Consider the following 19,230-nt stretch of genomic DNA (forward strand, 5'->3'; position numbering starts at 1 on the left):
CTAGAGCTTAAATGCCCTGTTTTCAGACTGTACCTTGCTTACAACCACAATATCGGGCAACTGTTAAAGACTATATGCTGATAAAACTATGAAAACTGAAAGCATAAAAGAAGGTAAAAAGAAATTTGTTACTCATTGCATACTATTCTTTGAATTTATGATCTTAAAAACTGAAAGACAGGATAGGTAGATAGGTAGATATGAGCCGGAGGAAGATGGACAATAAAGGGTTAATGAGGCCTCAAGCCCCGCTCAGCAAAAGAATGTACAGGATGTTGTAATTAAACATATATCCAAACTAAATAGACAGGCAAGGTACCTGGGTGCCTGGGGGTGCCTGGCGCTTTCCTCACGCCCCTGACCCCCACTCCCCTGTGGTTCGTTAACTGCAGATGAGCATTATATGACCTTATTCTTGAGTGCTCAAGTGGTATGGGCAAAATTAGTTAACTGAGCATGCACCTACCCTCAAAGTCCCCATGGTGCAGGGGTTTTAACACACACTCTGCATACCCAGGTCAGGAGTGAGAGGTTCAGAGGGAGGAGCTAGGAATTCGCACCATTCCAGGTAGGAAGGACAGAAGAAGAACAAAGAAACTCTATGGCCCATATAAATCAGATACTCAACTTTTCAGCACACTCGATTATCTATCAATCTGCCCGCTTGGACTTTCTCTCAAGTGTGCTTTACTTTGTTTGCTTTACTTAGTAAAATTGCTTCTATTTGTTACTCTTTGCCTGCTCTTTCTTATCAAAACGTGGGACCTCCACGCAAATCTTTCGGGACTCACACAACACAGCCATGACTAGACGCAGGTAACACAAAGCAGGTAACACAACTAGATGTAGCCTCTGAATGGCCTTGTCTCATTAAATTATCCTCAATAATTTTAAACTATTATTTCTCCTGCAATTTTGTTTTCTTTGAACACTTACTAATGAACACGGTGAGCCCAGCGTCAGCAAATTTATAAACCACCATGCTACATTTTCTTTATCAGCATCTTATAAAATGTTACAAGACATAACTTCACAAGTTTCAGTAACCATCTACTAAACCTGACAGTTCAATGTATTTCACTCAATTGTTAAAATTGTAATATGAAAAATATGTGGGCACTTTAGTAATAACAACAAATATCAATTCATTTTTGTTAGGTAGGTAGTTAGACATAAGTGACAAAGGAACAAAGGAATGGAAGCCTAGCCCAGAGACAGCCCAGAGACCGCTCAAAGAATATTCCATTGGTAGTAGAATTATGAGTAAGCACATGCGCACTAGGCCAAGTGTTATATAGCAGTCCAGTGTCAATCAAAATTACCTCACTTGTCAATCACTTAGGAATGCCTTTGTAACCACCTATGAGGCCCTAACATAATACAGACCTTCCTTGCATGGTAACCTGTATAGTTACACTCCTCTTTGCTGAGAATCTACTCCTCTCTTAGAGTGTACTCTATCTTTTATCTTTTCACCTCCTAAATTCCACAGGGCTACAGCCTTTCTTAGTGTGGCCTATCTCCTTCTAAACTGTACTTTCAATAAATTTTACTTCTTCTAAATCTCGCTGACCTGTAATTCTTTGCTGCTTTGGTGGGGAACAACCGAGGAAAAATTCAAATTGCACTTCTGCATTGTTACCCCCCATCCATGCCGCTGGGGCAATGCCAGAATTCAGAGCACCCCAACAGTAACATTTTCATGAACGCTGCTATCAAACAGCTGAATGTATTTCAGGTCTAAAAATAAAAAGAAATATTTTAAATTCAAATCTAATGGCATAAAATGGAATAAGGGCATCATTTTTCCAAGCTAGGCTTAGCTGCTCTATGAGATCCACCTTTATTTTAAAAAAGGTTTTCCATCAGTCCTTTAGCCTATATGGTGGACCTCGTCTTTTTCCTCTTCCTCTTTATCCTCCTCTTTCTTTCCCTCCATCATCATTATCATCATCATCAGACATGAATAGGACTGTACTCACAGCACTTTGCAGGTTGGGTTCAAGAACTAAAGATAAAATCCACAGCCGTAACACACTTATACTTTGAAAAGGGAGATGGGACATAACATAAACATTAAAAGCTAAACAATAAGAAGTGCTATTTATTAAGTGCTAAATAAACATTTAAAAAATATTTTACAACAATTCAAAAAAGTGATTAACCCCTTAGCATTCTTTAATTTTTCATTCTGACTCTCTGCCTCAAAGAAATTTGCTTATTTTTTAAAATGTCACAATGTGTTATGATGAGTGGAAAGGAGACATGGGAAGGAATCAGAATTTTCTAAACTCCTACTATGTTGCAGATATTATAAGCTCTTTCACCTACTCTCTATTTCAGCTAATACATTAAATCCATCAAACTCAAAGATAATGATACAGAAAACTAAATTTTAAAAATGGATTTTGAGAAAAATTAAAATTGAATAATGCAGATTAAGTTAAACGGAGAGTGAGTTAAGGTGTAGGAAAAGAGCCAGCGTGCAGCGAGTTATCTGATCTGGGAACCCACAAGTTAACTGGCCACTCACTATGACAGCAGACTACAAAAACTGCTGGCTTTCCTATATGTTTAAGGTTTATATAGAACATACGAGTGTATGGATTCTGAATTCTAGATCTTAAGACTTAATTACAACTTTCTTTGTGGGTGGTTGAGCAAAGAGATTTAAGTATTTTAAGTTCAATTATTCTATGAAAAGCATTCAAGGTGATCTTTTACTGCAAAAGAATGAGATTTTAAAACATTTGATTTAAAACTATCATAAAATCTCTGAAGTATAACAAACCATTAAACAAATCTGGGTTTGGTAATATATGGGCACTACTTCAGATAGTCAAAACTCTTCAAAGTTTAAGGCTGGTTTTAATGGACAACCCATATTCATGTCATATCTAAGAGTTCCATTACTCACATCATGTTCAAACCTATATTTTTAAAATTATTTCTAATTGGAAAATATTTAAAGGTATTTTGTCAAAAATCAATATAATTCTTTACCACTGCTGAAAAATAAATTTTGAGGTATAGAACTACAAAATTTGAATTTGAATGTTATTATTATGGGAAAAAATGATTTCTAACTAGACACATTTTTTTTCTCAGAACTGAAATGAAGACTATCTCGTTTTATTAAGTTAAAATCCTCTTTGTTCTCCAGATAATGTGTGTGAGATTTTCTTCTAGTTCCCTGTAGAGCTGAATTTAAACTAAACAGCGATCGAACTAAATAGTGTGTCCATAAAGTTAAAGAACATTTGTAATTGATAAGAAAACTATAATCAATACTTACTCATTAATATTAACATATATTCACACTACTCAATATGAAATGCTTAAGACAGTGCCCAGATTATTAAATATTAGCTATATTTACTATTTTTCCATAAAAACAAATCATGTTTGTAAAGGCAGTTAGCTATATTTCAGATATGCAATCACTAAATCGAAGTGCAAAATTCATACGGTATAGACCATTAAAAATGAAAAACAGACATTCACTAATACAAGAAAAGTGGTATGGAAAGGTATCTCAAAAACTTAAAAGAAACGGCTAAGTTTTAGGGGAAAGAGATTTAACCAACTACTATTTTTCATTTGAATTATTTACTAGAACTTTTTCTCATCAAATAACAATAAAAGAATATAACCAGTTATAACTTTTTTCTTCTACATTTTGTTTTATTAAGAAAGAAATGCTAATTCATCATTCAAAGAACCCTTCTAATGGGGGAAGTAAATTGCATTAAAACAAGAGAGAAAGTATTCACTAAAACATTGAAATTTCTATAATTAATTATAGACATTTATAATTAATTAGTAGAAAATGATAATTAGCAAAAAATTTTAATTGCTTCACTTTTACTTGAGAATAAGGAAAAAGCATGCATGCTCCATAATAGGAGGAAATGTGAACAGTATGTTGTATGTTTCTATCATCATTCTCAGGGACAGATTCCACCAAATTGTTCTCTTGTAGAGGTAGATATACTAAAAGATTACCATTTCTCACTTATAGAAATTTAAGTCCAAAATCATTAAGCCATTTAAACAATGTGCCAAATGTCTTTCTTTCCTTTGAAAATCATTCTGATTATACACAGCAGTAATGTTCCTTTGTGTTGCTATATCTTAGTACTTTAGGAACACACATCATTTAATAGCCAACAGCTATCCTTCCTTTTTCCTCTGATCTCAGATTTTCTCACGTTGTAACTTAATTCTCCAGTGAACTCTATAAACAGACTCCAATAAGCTACTGACTTTCATCTGTGACCAAAGTTAAATTTCTCACTCACAATTTCAGAGAAACAAATCAGTTATCTTCTGTTTTTCTTTCCTTTTATTTTCACAGACAAAGAAGGAAGTTTCTTTCAGATTAAGAATATGCAAGACAATGGTCACAACTTGAATAGAGAACACTTGGGAAAACATGTATTATTTTTATAATGTCAGCTAATCCACAGCTGTGCCACCTGTTAGTATGGATGCTATCCAAAAGGATTTTGAAACTAAGCCAGGCAGTCTGCCTTCAATGTATGAAAAAGAAAATTGTCAAAAATATTGTGTGGAGGGAGGGTGTTTGTACATGTAGAGGATAATGGAGGCCAACATATACAAACTAGAAGTTGTTTCTTGCATTCTATGAATCCTATATGCACCTTGCCTTTTGGATTAATTAAAGAATAATTAACTTCTAAAAACCATTTTTGAAGTCAACACTCTAAGTACATTCTGTATCAATATCTCAATCTACTACAATGAACTTAGTCTCCTTAAATGTTTAAGTTTCAGTACAAGGAATTAATGAAGCAACTATATCAGGCACTTTCAATCTAAAAAGTAAATACATTCATTTTAATGATACTGTAGAAAAAATCTACATATATCCTTTATCCTAATAAGATGGTTGAACTTGTGTTATTGAGCATTTTGGATCTCTGAGACAAATAACACCAACGTTATAAAAAACATAATTAGCAACTGATCCAATGAAAATATAAAAAGACAAAATTCTAAAACATTATATATAACCTGAGCAATGTAGAAGTTCTGTGAATTTCTATTAAATTTTATGAAAAATACACCTAATTTTTCTCACTGACAGGTGTTTTAGAACTACATTGGATAACAACATAAAGTTAATTACTTAGACTCCAGCATTAAATACTAGTAAAAACACAGCTGTCAAATTATGAGACTGATTTCTCCTAAACGCTTTATAAAATCTAAACTCTATGTTTCTTCTAGTTTTGTTATGCAAATGCTGAGATGGTAACTAACAATAACCGTTGAGATAAAATGTGTCCACTTGGAGCTGGACAAACAAGACAAGTTCCCTTTTTCATGAACCTGCAAGAAGCTAACCTCCAAGAAACATAGGGAGGCTAATTAATTCTTCCATTTCAATGATCGTTCAAAGGTTTTTAATGTTGTCATTTTGCTAGCCACTGGTCTATGAATTTCAATGGCATACTATTAAAGATTCTAATTCTGTTAATGAAGCAGACATTTTAACTCATTCTGGTTCTTTAATTTCTTTGCAATGGTTCTCAAAATATTTCATTATCAATACTTACTTACTTGTAGGTCATGGCTTTAATGTGAACCAATTATTCAAATTTGGAATCGCCTAGAATGTGTTAAAGAGTGGTGTCAAGGCAAGATTTAAGGACACAATGAATATACGTTTGGTTCAGCTGCCACTTAGCCCGTTAAACTTGGGGCAAAGTTCTTAACATTAAGCCTCTTTACATAAAATTCCTAAAAGAATCTGGACATTTAGAGGTCTTTTGATTGCAAAGAACAGAGATTCATTCAGATTAGCTGGGGGATGGAGAGCACAGTCACTGTAAAAATATATGGAGGGATAAGTAGCCCTGAAGGCACATTAAGAATAATCTTTTCTAATTCTCAAGAGAGAAGTCCCATTGAGCCACCTAGGGATTGCTTATCCTTGATAAAGTTGTCCACATCCAGCCAAAAAAGCCAGAGTTGATGATAAAGAGTACAGCCATAAATTACAGAGCATGGCTGATTAGTGTAGTAGAAGTGTGTGGTTGAAGCATAGCCACTTAGAAGGGGGCGTGGCAGGCAACCCATTATTGACATGTAGTGCAGTGCAGGGTGTGGTTAAAAGTCAGATTCTGACCTCAGTCTGACAGTATGGAATCGTGGCCCTACTGCTTGCTACTACGCGACTTTGGTCAAGTAAATTAACCTATTTGATTTTTAGTTTCCTCAGTATTAGTACCACTTAAGGTCATTGTGAAAAGTCAATGAGTTAATTTATGTAAAGTCCTTAGGGCACTGTCTGGCACTGAAATCACTAGGCAATTTAGGTTGACCAATATCATCTAGTGTCATAGAGCCAATGCTACCTCCTTTTTAATTTATTATAGGGATGATGTCTGCCCAAGTAAGAACTAGGCTCCAAAGTCATCTTTCAAGGCAAGAATAACCCTAGTCAAAAAAAAAAAAAAATTTCGAAAAGACTTTGTCAGCCCATAAATATGAAATATATGCTTTTGTAAATAGACTCCTTTATAGTGATATGTGTGTATAAGAGGAAAGGACATTATATAAATGTATAATGTAAAATGTAAAGTACGTAATTATAAGCAGACATTCAAATATAAGTATACCGTATTATGAGTTATGAGATAGATAAACATTAAGATTGAATGTCTTTTCCTCTAGATATTCTTGCTGGTTTTAATAAGCTAAGGATATGCTGACATGACGCATATGTTAGTGGTGTTGGGCTAAGGATGAATGGCCATATGATGGATGTTGAAATGACGAAGCTGGGCTCTGTTCACACCAAGTTTGATCTTCCACTTCTTGTAGTGACCCAGTCCCTGGAGAGTCACCAAAGATTGCTTCTCTTGGGGAATGAGAGACCAGGCTTCAGTGTGGGAGAGGAAGTCAGTGGTTGACTCTGTTCGGTTTAAGAGGCTGACAACATAGATTAGTATGCTGCTAATTATACCAGAAAAACATGATGAATAACACCATGGCTGTTATCTTTGGAGCTGATCAAACATTTCTGTACATAACATGTAATTTTGAGGCTTATTTCATATTATGTTCATGTTCAGAAATTAAGTCAATAAGGTTTCTGACTATTTGGAACAGTTTAGGCAATTTATGAAGATTCCGACTTGCTAACATTTCCTGTGCATTGTTATTTTCCTTTTATATGATTTTACCACATCTTCTAATCATTGATTCATCAACCTTCCTCTGTGACTGCCTCCTAATTCAGTAATGCATTCACTGAAGTTTCTACAAAGTAATGGTCATGCATCTTTGTAAAAATCTCTTCATGTACTTAGCTGACTGAACCCCTCTATAGTAACTGAAGCCCTTGTCATGATTTGGTGAATATACATCTCAATTGTTGAAGACAGTGATGCTAGGTTTATGATAGCTGGATGTAAGGGCCCAGCTCTAGACAGCCTCTTTTCTTTTTTCTCCCCCTCTAATACCAGAACACTGTTGCTTTGGTCGAAAACAAGATAAAGTAATTGGCTTTCATTTAAAGACCATGTATTACCAGAAATGCATGTTTCTTAAAGCACCAAACTGCCACTCAGCACGAGATCCTCACCTGTGGAGAGTGTGGCAAAAATGAATGGAGAAACGGGTTAATGACCCCATTTCAGTGTCAGACCGAGGCGTGGACTCATTGAGCAGATTGGTGAGGAAGTCACTCATACTTTTAAATTATTCTCTCTACCAGGATGAACACATATAGTTGAATTAAGGTAAGCGTTAGGACTGCTTTCAACTGGCTTTTAGGGAAGGGAGATCTCATTAAGAAAGACATATTTCTTATGAACAATCTTTTGAAGTCCTTAAGCATATTATTTTTTTCAAATATGTTTATAAAACCACCAGCTTCCATTTTACGTTCTAGTTGAAATTAAATACTGACATGGGTAAATATCAACATGAATTTAAGTCCCTCTAATTCGTAACAGGGAAGAATAGGTTTAAACTGCATAAAGGACCAGGAAAACATCTTTAAAATGGAAGAAAATTCTGTGATATCTGAATTATCATTTAAGAAAATCCTATGCAACATAAGAAAAACAGGGTAAGAGCTAATGCAAAGTGCTGCTTTCCTTTAAAGAAGATGGATCATTAAATCTGTCCACTTAAACTCTTGAAAAACCTCTAATGATTTTACCTGCTTGTCAAGGAGCTCCTTCAACTTCAATCCCATAAATTGCACATTGTTCTTCAACCCCTGAACATGTAGAAAGAGCATTTGTATTCAAATACAACTTTCTAACAACAAACTTATATAGAAAAAAATGTCACAGACATAGTTGAGAGGAATAGAAGGCCAAGAATGAAGAAAATTATAATGTCTTTTTCTCAATTACAAAAAAAGAGTTTAATCATAGAAACTTTAGCTATATATCTTTCTGTACTTATGAACCATTAAACAACTTTTAATTTTCAAAACATTATTTTCTACTCCTGTTCCTGATTTAAGTATTTACATCTCGATGTTAAAAAGAACCCACTGGAACAGAATCTTCCCCTACCCAATGCTGCCCCTACCCTCATGATTTTCAGTGTTATCTGAGAAAAAAACATCACAACTAATTACATCATTTTCCTTCATTCCTGCATCTACTAAGGCTTGAGCAGACATATTCGACCTGTTACCACAATCCATGATTTATCTCAAAGGTTTTATTTAGTGTAATAAATATCATTTCTCTATTTAAAATGATCAGTTTTCTTTTCTTAAACAGGTTGACTAGCCAAGAAGCAGTCTCATTATATGCTACAAAAAAAAAACCATATTAAAATAAAGTATTTTATTCCCAAAGCAAAACATTCAGCTGAGGTACCTTTTAATGATGGAAATTGCCATGAAAATTTGTCATTTCAAATCATAGATGAACACTTAAGGTTTTTGTTCACATAATAAAGGTAGTTGAGTCTGCCTTTTACTTTAAAAATAGATTACACGATATTTCTGTAGATTATGAGTTTCTATTACAGGTTATCATTAACAAGTGGGCTAACGACCACAATTTAGACATTGGCTTATTTATTATCTCCTTCTATTGCTCATATAAAACCTTTACATATTTAATGCTCTTTGATTATACGTGTGTGTGTGTGTGTGTGTGTGTGTGTGTGTGTGTGAGTGTGTATTAGGAGACTAAGCAAAGCCAAATGGCTCAAAATAATGAAAAAAACTAAACCATGTTTCCAAACTACCTATTTTATCATGTAAAATATAGTTTTCTAAAATAATGCATTTATATACATTCAAAATCAAATTTGGTAGCTGAATCTTCTCAATACTACTCTTAAATATTACCTATGTTACTGTTTCATCCTAAGAACACAAGAGCATTTTCTGTAACATTACATAAGCCTGACAGCAGACATGAGAGACAACGATGCCGATTCTGGGGTGAAAGCTACAGTTCCCTTCAAAGCCACCACTTGACACACACATAGACATTATAGTGTTTGAATCATTTGAAATTGCTAATATTTGGCCTTTTTTCACCTACAAAAATGACAATTTCACTTTAACTTATACAGCCAGATATACCTACACAGACTTAAAATTCATCGGAAAATATCCTTGATGTGTATTATTCAGAAGTTGATTACATACGGTCAACTCTACAGAAAGGAAAACCTTAACGTCAGGACACACTCTGAAAACTGATGAACCTTTGCTCCATCTGTATCAAATCTAAACTGCATCCATGGCCCCCCCTCCTCCCGAAAAAAGGTGTTTTAAAAGGTGCCCCAACCAAAATGTAATAAATATATTCTCAGTCTTTGTTCTATCAGATGTCCATTTAAAGGTATCGATAATGGTTACATCATCAGATTTTCAACTATGGCTAGCTCCAAATATTGCCTTTGTGGCTCACACCAGGAATCCTTTGACCCAGCTCGACAAGTGTAAAAACATGAAATAAATTAAGGTTAACGAAGGCTGGTCTAAGAAATAGTTCGCAGCAATACCACGATGCTCGCATCACTAACACCCGACTTGTATCTGAAGGATTTGCAAATAATGACAACATTCATGCCAGACATTACTGCAAGTGAGGAACGGGCGAAAGGAGAAACAAAAAATGCCTTCCAAGAGAGAAACATTCATTAGCCTTACTGGCAAGTGTCTAAAGCAAACAAGGAAACTGCAAAATAATTACTCAGCTACAAATAAACCCTTTTTAGCACAGTACCTTTTTGTGTCTGTCCCTCTTCCATATTCTCTTCCATGGCTACCTTTCTTCAGTAGAATCTGGTACACGGAATTAATCAAAAGCTCAATTAGAAGCTGGAAAAACTGGTGATTTTTTTTTTTCCCTGAGTCTCCAACAGCAGTGGCTTGGGCAAGTCCTCAGAGCTTAGCTAAGGCTCCCTCGCGCCTCTTGTTTGCTTGGAGACAGGCTGTCAAGTGTAATTTCATTCAAATTACTCTTCCGTGAAGATTATCAATTTTTCTTCTCAAAGCTGCCCATTGTGTACCACTGTAAGCAGGTATTCAAGCCAACAGCCTGAGAATTTTGGGGGAAAATCTGGTCTGAGTCCTAGTAGCAAAGACTCCAATGATTCGCAAGCTTTGCTCTGCATTTAAAATGGGGAAAAGAAATTGAGGTTTGTATGGAAATCTGGATTTTAAATTGGAAACAGGCTGGGCTGTGAACAGATGGAGGGGTGTCCTCCTAAGATGAAGCAGACCACCACCCCAGAATTCCCCCCTTCACCACCAGAGTGGGAAAGCCCAGATTCCTGTCGCTTCTTTATGCTGCAGCAGTGGCTTCTCACCCAGTCAGATACCTTGCAAAAATGCGTTTTCCTTTTTTCTCCTAAGTATCTAGTTAATTTGATTTAAAAGTGCCAAAATTGAATGCAATTATACCACTTCAGAGTTTATCTGTACAAGGTTATTATTAAGGGAGGATTTATAAGCCCAGACCTTTCAGATTTAAAAAGATATAGAAGTATATGATTTCCAAAATAATGAATATACACCTTTAAGTGCGAAAGATATGTTTTAAGTAATTATTTTTCTTCAATGCCATGAGACTCTTAAAGAAAAGGTAAAAAACACTGAAATTGAATAAAAAAGTCTATTGATGTCTTTGTAATTTATTGTTCCTTTAGCCCACCAAAACTGCTGATTTTAAATGGGAATCTCTTGAAAGAGAATTGTTTCAAGGGTCATTACTGGGGAATGAGAAGGAAGAAATTCTAGGTAAGTAACAACGGGCTAAGCAATTTATAATAGGAGTCTGCAGTCTGATTTGGAATGCAAATCCCAATGCTGCAGTCTGGCAAGAAATTAGCATTTGTACTTCAGCCGCCAGAGTGACAGGGCACAACCCGAGTGTCTCAATACTTCACAAAAGGTATAGTAAGAAAATAAACAGTATCTCTTTCAAGGGGAAATAAACCTTTACTAGATTCTAAAGGAAGAAGAAATCCTGTCCCTGTCTCCATCTCTAAGCAAGTGCGCGCACACACACACACACACACACACATACACAACTGTATTCTTTACCTTTAAAAATAAAATCACACCGTAATTATCCACAGTACATGTTCTTATATTATAGCATGTTTCATGTACATTTTTAAAAGTGGGTCAGTAACACGGTACACACCACCCTTTACAAAATCATTACAAAAGCAACTATTTAGAAGAAAGAGTTCTTATACAACATTCCACTTTCTCATGATTTCTCAAAAAAATGCTTTCATAATTCTATAATCATTTGCAGTTGTTTTTTTTCTTCAAATGAATTTAACCCATAGGTAAATATAATTCAAATAATGGAAAAAAAACTACGTCTTCTGATTATATTCTAATCTGTATTCAGGGGCTAGGGAGAGGGCTGCTTGCTCAGGGCAGAAATTGAGATTAGGAAGCCACAGAGAAATCAAAGAGCCAAGTCATACAGCATCTCTGCTTCCATTCACCCAGGCTGACATAACCTGGCATATCGTCCAAATAGAAAGGCTCATCACTCACATATTTTTCATTCATTTTATACCACAGAAATCATCAGGGAAACAAACCATTAATAGTAAAAGCAGTAGAAATAATGCCTTTAAATTCTAGAGCAGTTTACAGTCCACAAAATATATTTATATGCATTAACCCATTTGTATAACAAATAGAGAATGTGCTATTTTTCCCCCATTTTATGTTGGAAAAACTGAGACTTTGGGGACGTGGTTCCATAGTGTAGCAGTTAGCATGTTTGTCTTACATGCAGAAGGTCCTGGGTTCGTGCCCTAGTGGAGCCATGGTCCATGGTCTACAGCCATGCCACCCTGAACAAGCCCGATGTCTGATCTTGGAAGCTAAGCAGGGTCGGGCCTGGTTAGTACTTGGATGGGAGACCACCTAGGAAGACTAGGTGCTGTAGGCATAAATAATAATAGTCAAAAACAAAAAACAAAAAAACCCTGAGACTTTGGGAGACCCAGCGAAAGGACCAGCAAATGACCAAGTAAGTCTTAGAACCCAGGACTCGTCTAAAGCTCTGAGCATGGCGCTGCTTCCCTGATTGCTCTATTCCTCATTAAGAATGTCTTCAAAAGTCAGCTTCAGCCCATGGCTTTCTTTTTCACCATGCACATAAAGGGAAGGAGTAAAAGGAAAATGAAAGGGAAACAAAAAGTATATTCATTGAGCAAGATAAATGGAAAAGGAATATGACTTCTTTTTCTTCTGGAAACTGCAACACATCAACTTTTTGTCTAAAATAGACTCTTCCACACAAAAATTGTTTTACCAAAAGAAGACAATAGTAACTTATACCGATTTTTGACCATAAAAAGAACTACTTCAAATCCAAGCTAATTAAACTCATGAAGAAACATGTATGCACAGCTTCTTTATGGCAATCACCTATCAGTGAGCAGGTTCATTTTTTTTTATTGTGGTAAAATACACACAATATAAAATGTACCATTTTAGTCCTGTGTATGTGTACAGTCCTGTGGCACTAAGTACATTCATATTGTGCTGCAACCGTCACCACCATTCATCTCCAGAACTTTTTATCCTCTCAAACAGAAACTGTCTCCATGAAACGTAAATTCCCCTTTTCCTTCTTCCTGTTTGAGGACGGTCAAGTTGCTCTGGCTGATTATTGTTTCTGGAATTGTTTTTTAACGTCTTGATTTCATTTAAGCTAAAATATCTTTTTGAACAACCAAGTATCTGAAAACTAGTTAGAAAAGAAAAATGGTTGACATCATTGTAGATTATGAATTCCAAAATATATTATATGACCCTTAGGAACTGGCAATGCTTTTTTTCTAGATCTTTAAAACCTATAAGTTAAGATGATGAGATGACTCACTTAGTATTCTTTTCATTATATCACTTTATATTTGCCCCATTCTATTTTTAGTCATCTATTTAAATGTATGATATGAGTTCAGTTGGTAGTTTTAAAATATAATAATAAATGTTAATTACATTTTCCCTTTTAAAAATTGTCTAAGGTATATTTATAATATATATTCCTTTCTTCCTCTGTTAGCTAGAAGATACATTACTCACGAAATCTAAACCCACTGTAAGTCCTTCTCATTTCTCCTAATTCACGTTAATTTGGAGCTGGCTCTTTATAAACATCTTATCTTTATAAACATTTTATTATATTAACCAAGAAAATATGTACATATTCCCGTAATATATAATCAGTCATCTTTGTGATTCAATGTTCAAAATACAGTCAAGTAAACAGAGTTGCAGATTAAACAGGCAAGTTGATGATCTCAAATACAGCACCAGCTGTAAGAAATGGAAAAAAATGATCAAGGTTCTTAGGTTAGACGTAAAATAAAGGACATGTGGAAAGATGATTACATGAACCAATTATAGTACACAGGACAAAGAGACATGACCACTGTTTGAAACTTTTTTTCTCTCAAATGTTTCAGACACATTCAACACTATCTTGAGAATAAAATGTCTTAGTTGATTTCTTCCCACATTTTGACAAAGAAAAAGAACATTCTTTTCTGCTGATTTGAACTCTATGTAAGAAATTGACTTCTATAAAATTTTCTCAAAGAGATACCACAAACATTTGAATGTTTTAAATACATTATAAAAGTAGTTTAACATTCTTCAGAATTGTATATTTGTATAATGCAATCAATCGATTCACAGAATGACCATGTTCCTTAAAAGTCTTTGCTGAACTGAAGTATCATTGCCGCCACTTCCTTTCATTCTTTTATTGTACAAATGTTTATTTAGCATTCTTATAGACATAGGAACTTGCTGTAGGCAAGAGAGGTAATCTCTTCCCTAATGATGTTTACAGCCTAATAGCACAAGACAGGTCAAAAATCTCAATGCTATGTGACAAGCGATAACTAATAAGGATAAAAAAGTACAGGGTGCTACATGAGCCTAAAGCAAGGATACCTAACCAATTTTTCAGTTTTGATAGTTGAAGTTTTCTTGCTTTTCTAGAAGGTATAAGTTGATATGACTTTAGAAGGCTAAGCAAATTTTTCAAGGTGACATGGCTGGTAAATGAAGGGATTGGGATTTGAATTTTGTTCTTTTAAACTCACCCTCCATAAAAAAAGAAAGTTAAAGTTGTTCAGTACTTAATTAGCACAGTTAGAAGACCTTCGTGGTAGTGGTTCCTCATTTGGACTAAATCTTACTGTTACATTAATGACAATGGACACTATTTATATCTCAGCTGAAGGATGAGTTTATTTGTTGTTGTTGTTCCATTTATCTGACCAAAGTTTAACAATTCAGACATCTCAGTTAAGCTAACATTACATATCACACTGGATATTGCAAATGACAAGCTTGTAAAAATAAATGAGAACAGAGAGTAAGAGATGGAAACAGAGGAGGGAGAGGGAGAGAGAAAGAGAGAGAGAGGCTAAAAGTGATGCTGGGGAAGGGAGGGAGGAAAAAATAACAGGCAAAGCTGCAGCCTGTCAGAAGTTCTGAGTTTTAAAATATTGATTTTTAAGTCTTGCTTTCAATGTTCCTGCAGACACAGATGATGGAAAAAAATCCTCTAAAAAAGCTGATTGTACAACATGGTAAACAGAGAAATGATGAAGAAAAATAAAATTCAAGTCTTTTCAGCTTTATAATAAGCATGTCGGCCTTTTTTGCTTGTACATTCGATTGTAAGTCCCCTTGTGGATGAGAAAATATATGAAACTCTACTCTTACATTTCCAGAGATCATCTTAGGTAACCTAGGAATTCTTATCTCAGAGAGGGGAACTACTCACAAACTTGACAACATTGCTCGTTCATTCTTCAAAATGCCCTCTACCGAGACTTCTGAACTAATCACTCCACAGCAGGGGGCGGGCGGGGGCGTTGAGTAAAAGGCCTCTCCCCAGGAGCAATCAGATAAAAGGCACTTCCTTTTCTACTTGTAAGACGGTTGTGTAATTTTATGCATAGTTCCTTTTCTTGCGAGCTGGATATCTGAAGATATTTTGGGAGTTTGTCAGTCTTGATAAGGAGACTTTTGATTGTGATCTCTTTCCATTAATTAAGGACTGTACTCATGCTCAAGTCCTGCATGTACCAGAAAAAGCCAGAAAACTTGCTTCCGAGAAAGTTTTGTTGGCAATAACATTTGGTCTATTTGGATGACAGACTGAGGCTCCGGAACTGTTGACACACTGAAGTCATTAAATGACACACATAACCTGCATCCTAATAGATGCTGTGTTCCATGTGCACACTGTTAAGTTCAAATGAACCTTAGAGAACACCACTTGGCGCCAATGTGCTTGCGCAGCAGTCACAAAATCCATCAATTTGCAACTGTTCTTTATGGTTTTCTGCAGTATGCACAAGTCACCAATAAACACCCCACTGCAGTTATCCTGGATGAAATACAAAGCTGTTTTTAGGATTTGATATTGCAAATGTTAAGGGAGAACTGATTTATATTCTCCCTCCATCCCACTGCCTGAATTTCAAAATCATTTGTCTACATCTCCTATTTGCAAAGTACCATACATTTTTTATTTTTACTATTTCAATATGAATGAAATTTCAATATATATTTCCTTTGCCTACGCTTGAGAGCAGAAATCATAAGTTGCATTAGTTTCTCCCTCACTCACTGTTCATGAGGTGACACTAAGGACAGACCTGTTTTGAAATGTCCAGCTTTCTAGGGACCATGTCTAACTCTTTTTTTCAATAATACTTAACAAATAGTTGCATGGCATTCCCTGTATGCTAGGCATATATATATATATATGTATTTTTATCTTACTGATTATTTGCAAGCCTGGAAATAAGTGGTATTCCCATTTCATAGGTGGTAAGACTGAGACTTCAATGAGCAAATAATTGACGCAAGTTCCACAGCTATAATAAAGCAAAATTTGAACATAAGATCTCTCAAAACTTCATTGTTCCCATTCCATTAAATGACTCAATAAAGGTAAACAAGTGTTTACTAATCAATTCCTGCCATAAGTATATAAAAATATATTTAAAAGTTGCCTCTGTTTAACAGTCAACACCTGCAGCTAAATGAGTATTTTTTTAAATCTCTATGTATATTTTCTAAGTATCTCTTATTGTGTATCCCGTGCAAATCCTGACCATACAGAATTGTTGAAATAAATTGCATTATAAATTTAAAATAAATTTAAATTTGAAAACCATCTTAAAATACAAGATGTCTAAGGGAATCTTACCCAGGGATAGTTTTTCATTCATTAGTTCATCAACTACATATTAAGTGCTACCATCTTCCAAATACAAATCTAACTTCCGAGGCAAGTTCAATGGAAACATATACTAGGCCCCTGTTCTCATGGCATTTCTAAATAAACAAATATATTTAAAAAGCGATACCAGGTTCTGATATGTGCAATGATGAAAATAAATCAGGGCAATACACTAAAGAGTGTTCAAGGGACTCCTTTAGTTTGTGTTGTCAATAAACATACCTACAGTAATAAATGTATATCTAAAAACCTCTAGTATGAAATGGTCATCAATAGAAGTTTATTTTTTATTACATAGGAAGGAAACCAATGAAAGAGAGGCTTAAGCAATCAGCAGTGGTGATAAATATGGTTTTCTGTCCAAATAAGATCTTTTGTAATTGTTTTGATGTGGTACAACATAACATTTTTAAGTGAAATATTTTCAAGTCAAAATGAAATCAAGGCTGTAGTTTTCAAAAAGGGTCTTGCTGTATTCGATCTCAAAAATCATTTGTCATCAATCTCTATCCTGAGGTTTAGAACACCCCAAAATATTACCTAATGCATAAATCCATTCTCATTCTGTCTGTCTGTCTGTCTGTCTCTCCCTCTGTTCTAGAGTAGAATCAGGATTGACACACAAGTCTGTGTGATTCCAAAGATATCACATTTTCCATTATAAAATATTGCTTTTTAAATATACTTGTCAGGTGGCCATTCTGCATTTCTGAGTAGTTAATATAGTAGTTTCAACATTATGTTGACTTCTGATTACATTCACTCAAGGAGGTAGCTATTGACATATATAAAACCAAAACAATATATGAAACTGGATGGTAGAAGCAGGTGGTAGCAATCAGCCTTCTCTGGATAGTCTAGAGAGGAGGGAATGCAAAAATGTCCAATTTGTTCAGTAAAATCTAAAACACCTACTTTAAGTCAACAAAAACAAATTTCCCAAGTCTCAAAAAAACAGAGCTTACTGAGTCTCTTATTAATGAACTTATGTTATAACTACCATATCCATGTATGTCAAATCAGGCAGTATAATAAAAGGGGGAGTACACTAGTCTTTAGGAAAAAATGAGTTCTTATGGTGATTTACTTCTTTATTAATGAGCATTCTGTCAGGTACTCTGCTATGTGCTAAAATGTATCAGCCCATTGTATGACTTTGAGAAGTCATATAATACAAATACGAAATGAGTTTATTAATATTTGCCCTGCTGACTTCCTAAGGTGATTGCACCAAGTGTCAGATATTGTACTAAGGATTTTAGAGACACCATCTCATTTTATCCCTCCAATAACTTCATGAGATAGGTAGGCTTCATTAATGAAAGCCATTTGGCAGATGAGAGAAATAAGAATCCAGATGAAAGCAGTTCTTTGAAAACTATAAAATGCTATACAAAAATGATGTAATGTTATAATTAAATGGGAAAACATAGATCATGCTGTATGAAAAATATTGTCCACCAGAGCTCCTCTACAAAATGTAATTTGATAGTAGCACATTAGTCCACCTGACTAAATTCAAGACAATAATAAGAAGCACTCAGCCAGGGCTTATTATGTGCCAGTCACAGTTCTTAGCATTTTTGTCCATACTTTTACTCAGTAATGTTCAAAAATAACCCTATGAGTTATACACCACTATTATCTCCATTTTACAGATGTGGAAACAGAGGGAAAGAAAGAACTAGTCAGCTGTACCAGGGAACAGCTAGTAAATGACGGAGCTGGGATGAGAGACCAGGCAGTCTGGTTCTTCAACCTGTGCTCTTAATTATAACACTAAACTCTTTTTGTGAAGTAGACTGTAAGGGTGCAAACCAATTAGCTATGTATTCGAAAGGCTCAGGAAACAAATAGCTGGATTATTTTTCCTCACGTAGCAGCCTTTTGGCCATTCTCTGGGCTCAGTGAGGTCAGCATGATGTATGGTAGGAACTTGGGTTTAGCAATCGGTTTCAAATGGCAGCTCTGCCAGCTCTGTACATCCTCATGACCTCTTTATGGTTCTGTTTCTCATTTGTAAACTAAGAAAAAGAAAGCCTATTCATCAGGGATTTTGCAGGATCAAGCGCATTCAGCACAAATCTTGGCATAGGCACAGTTGGCACTCAATAAGTATTAGACTCCTTTCTCCGATCTCAAATGTGACATCAGTTTAAATAGTTTTCTCTCCCATAAACTACATAGGAAAAGGTAAGAGAAAGACCTCAGGTCATGAAATGTTAGCTTTTAAGTTAACTATATATTACCTTGAGTCGTAAGGTAATCTGCTTTGTGAAAAATAATGTTATCTTGAGTATCTATAAATAGGATTTTTTTTCTTCCCAAACAATGTGTATCTATTTTCTCAGGGGTCAGTATATTCCATTTGATAGATTGGTAGGTTGATCCGTTTTAGCAATTCTTGGGTCAATTTTGTACTTGCTCATGCCACAGGTCTGACTAAACAAATCTGATCACAAAA

General features: G+C 35.1%; 1 protein-coding gene and 1 pseudogene across 2 annotated transcripts in view; one reads left to right on the top strand and one right to left on the bottom strand.

Annotated features, from left to right (window-relative positions):
- GPM6A (glycoprotein M6A) overlaps positions 1–19,230 on the bottom strand; it is a 242,296-nt gene that overhangs the window by 110,294 nt on the left and 112,772 nt on the right. The window contains exon 2 of one of the 2 annotated variants that reach the window (XM_039846516.1): positions 10,242–10,300. The exons of the other annotated variant lie outside the window; for it this stretch is intronic. Within the exon in view, the coding sequence (XP_039702450.1) occupies positions 10,242–10,278 (37 nt within the window). The 5' untranslated portion in view covers positions 10,279–10,300. The remainder of the gene's footprint in view (positions 1–10,241; positions 10,301–19,230) is intronic. 2 annotated transcript variants of the gene reach the window in all.
- Positions 12,322–12,437, top strand: LOC120589109 (uncharacterized; annotated as a pseudogene).

This window comes from Pteropus medius, unplaced genomic scaffold, assembly GCF_902729225.1.
Source record: "Pteropus medius unplaced genomic scaffold, Ma_sr-lr_union100, whole genome shotgun sequence".
NCBI lineage: Eukaryota > Metazoa > Chordata > Mammalia > Chiroptera > Pteropodidae > Pteropus > Pteropus medius.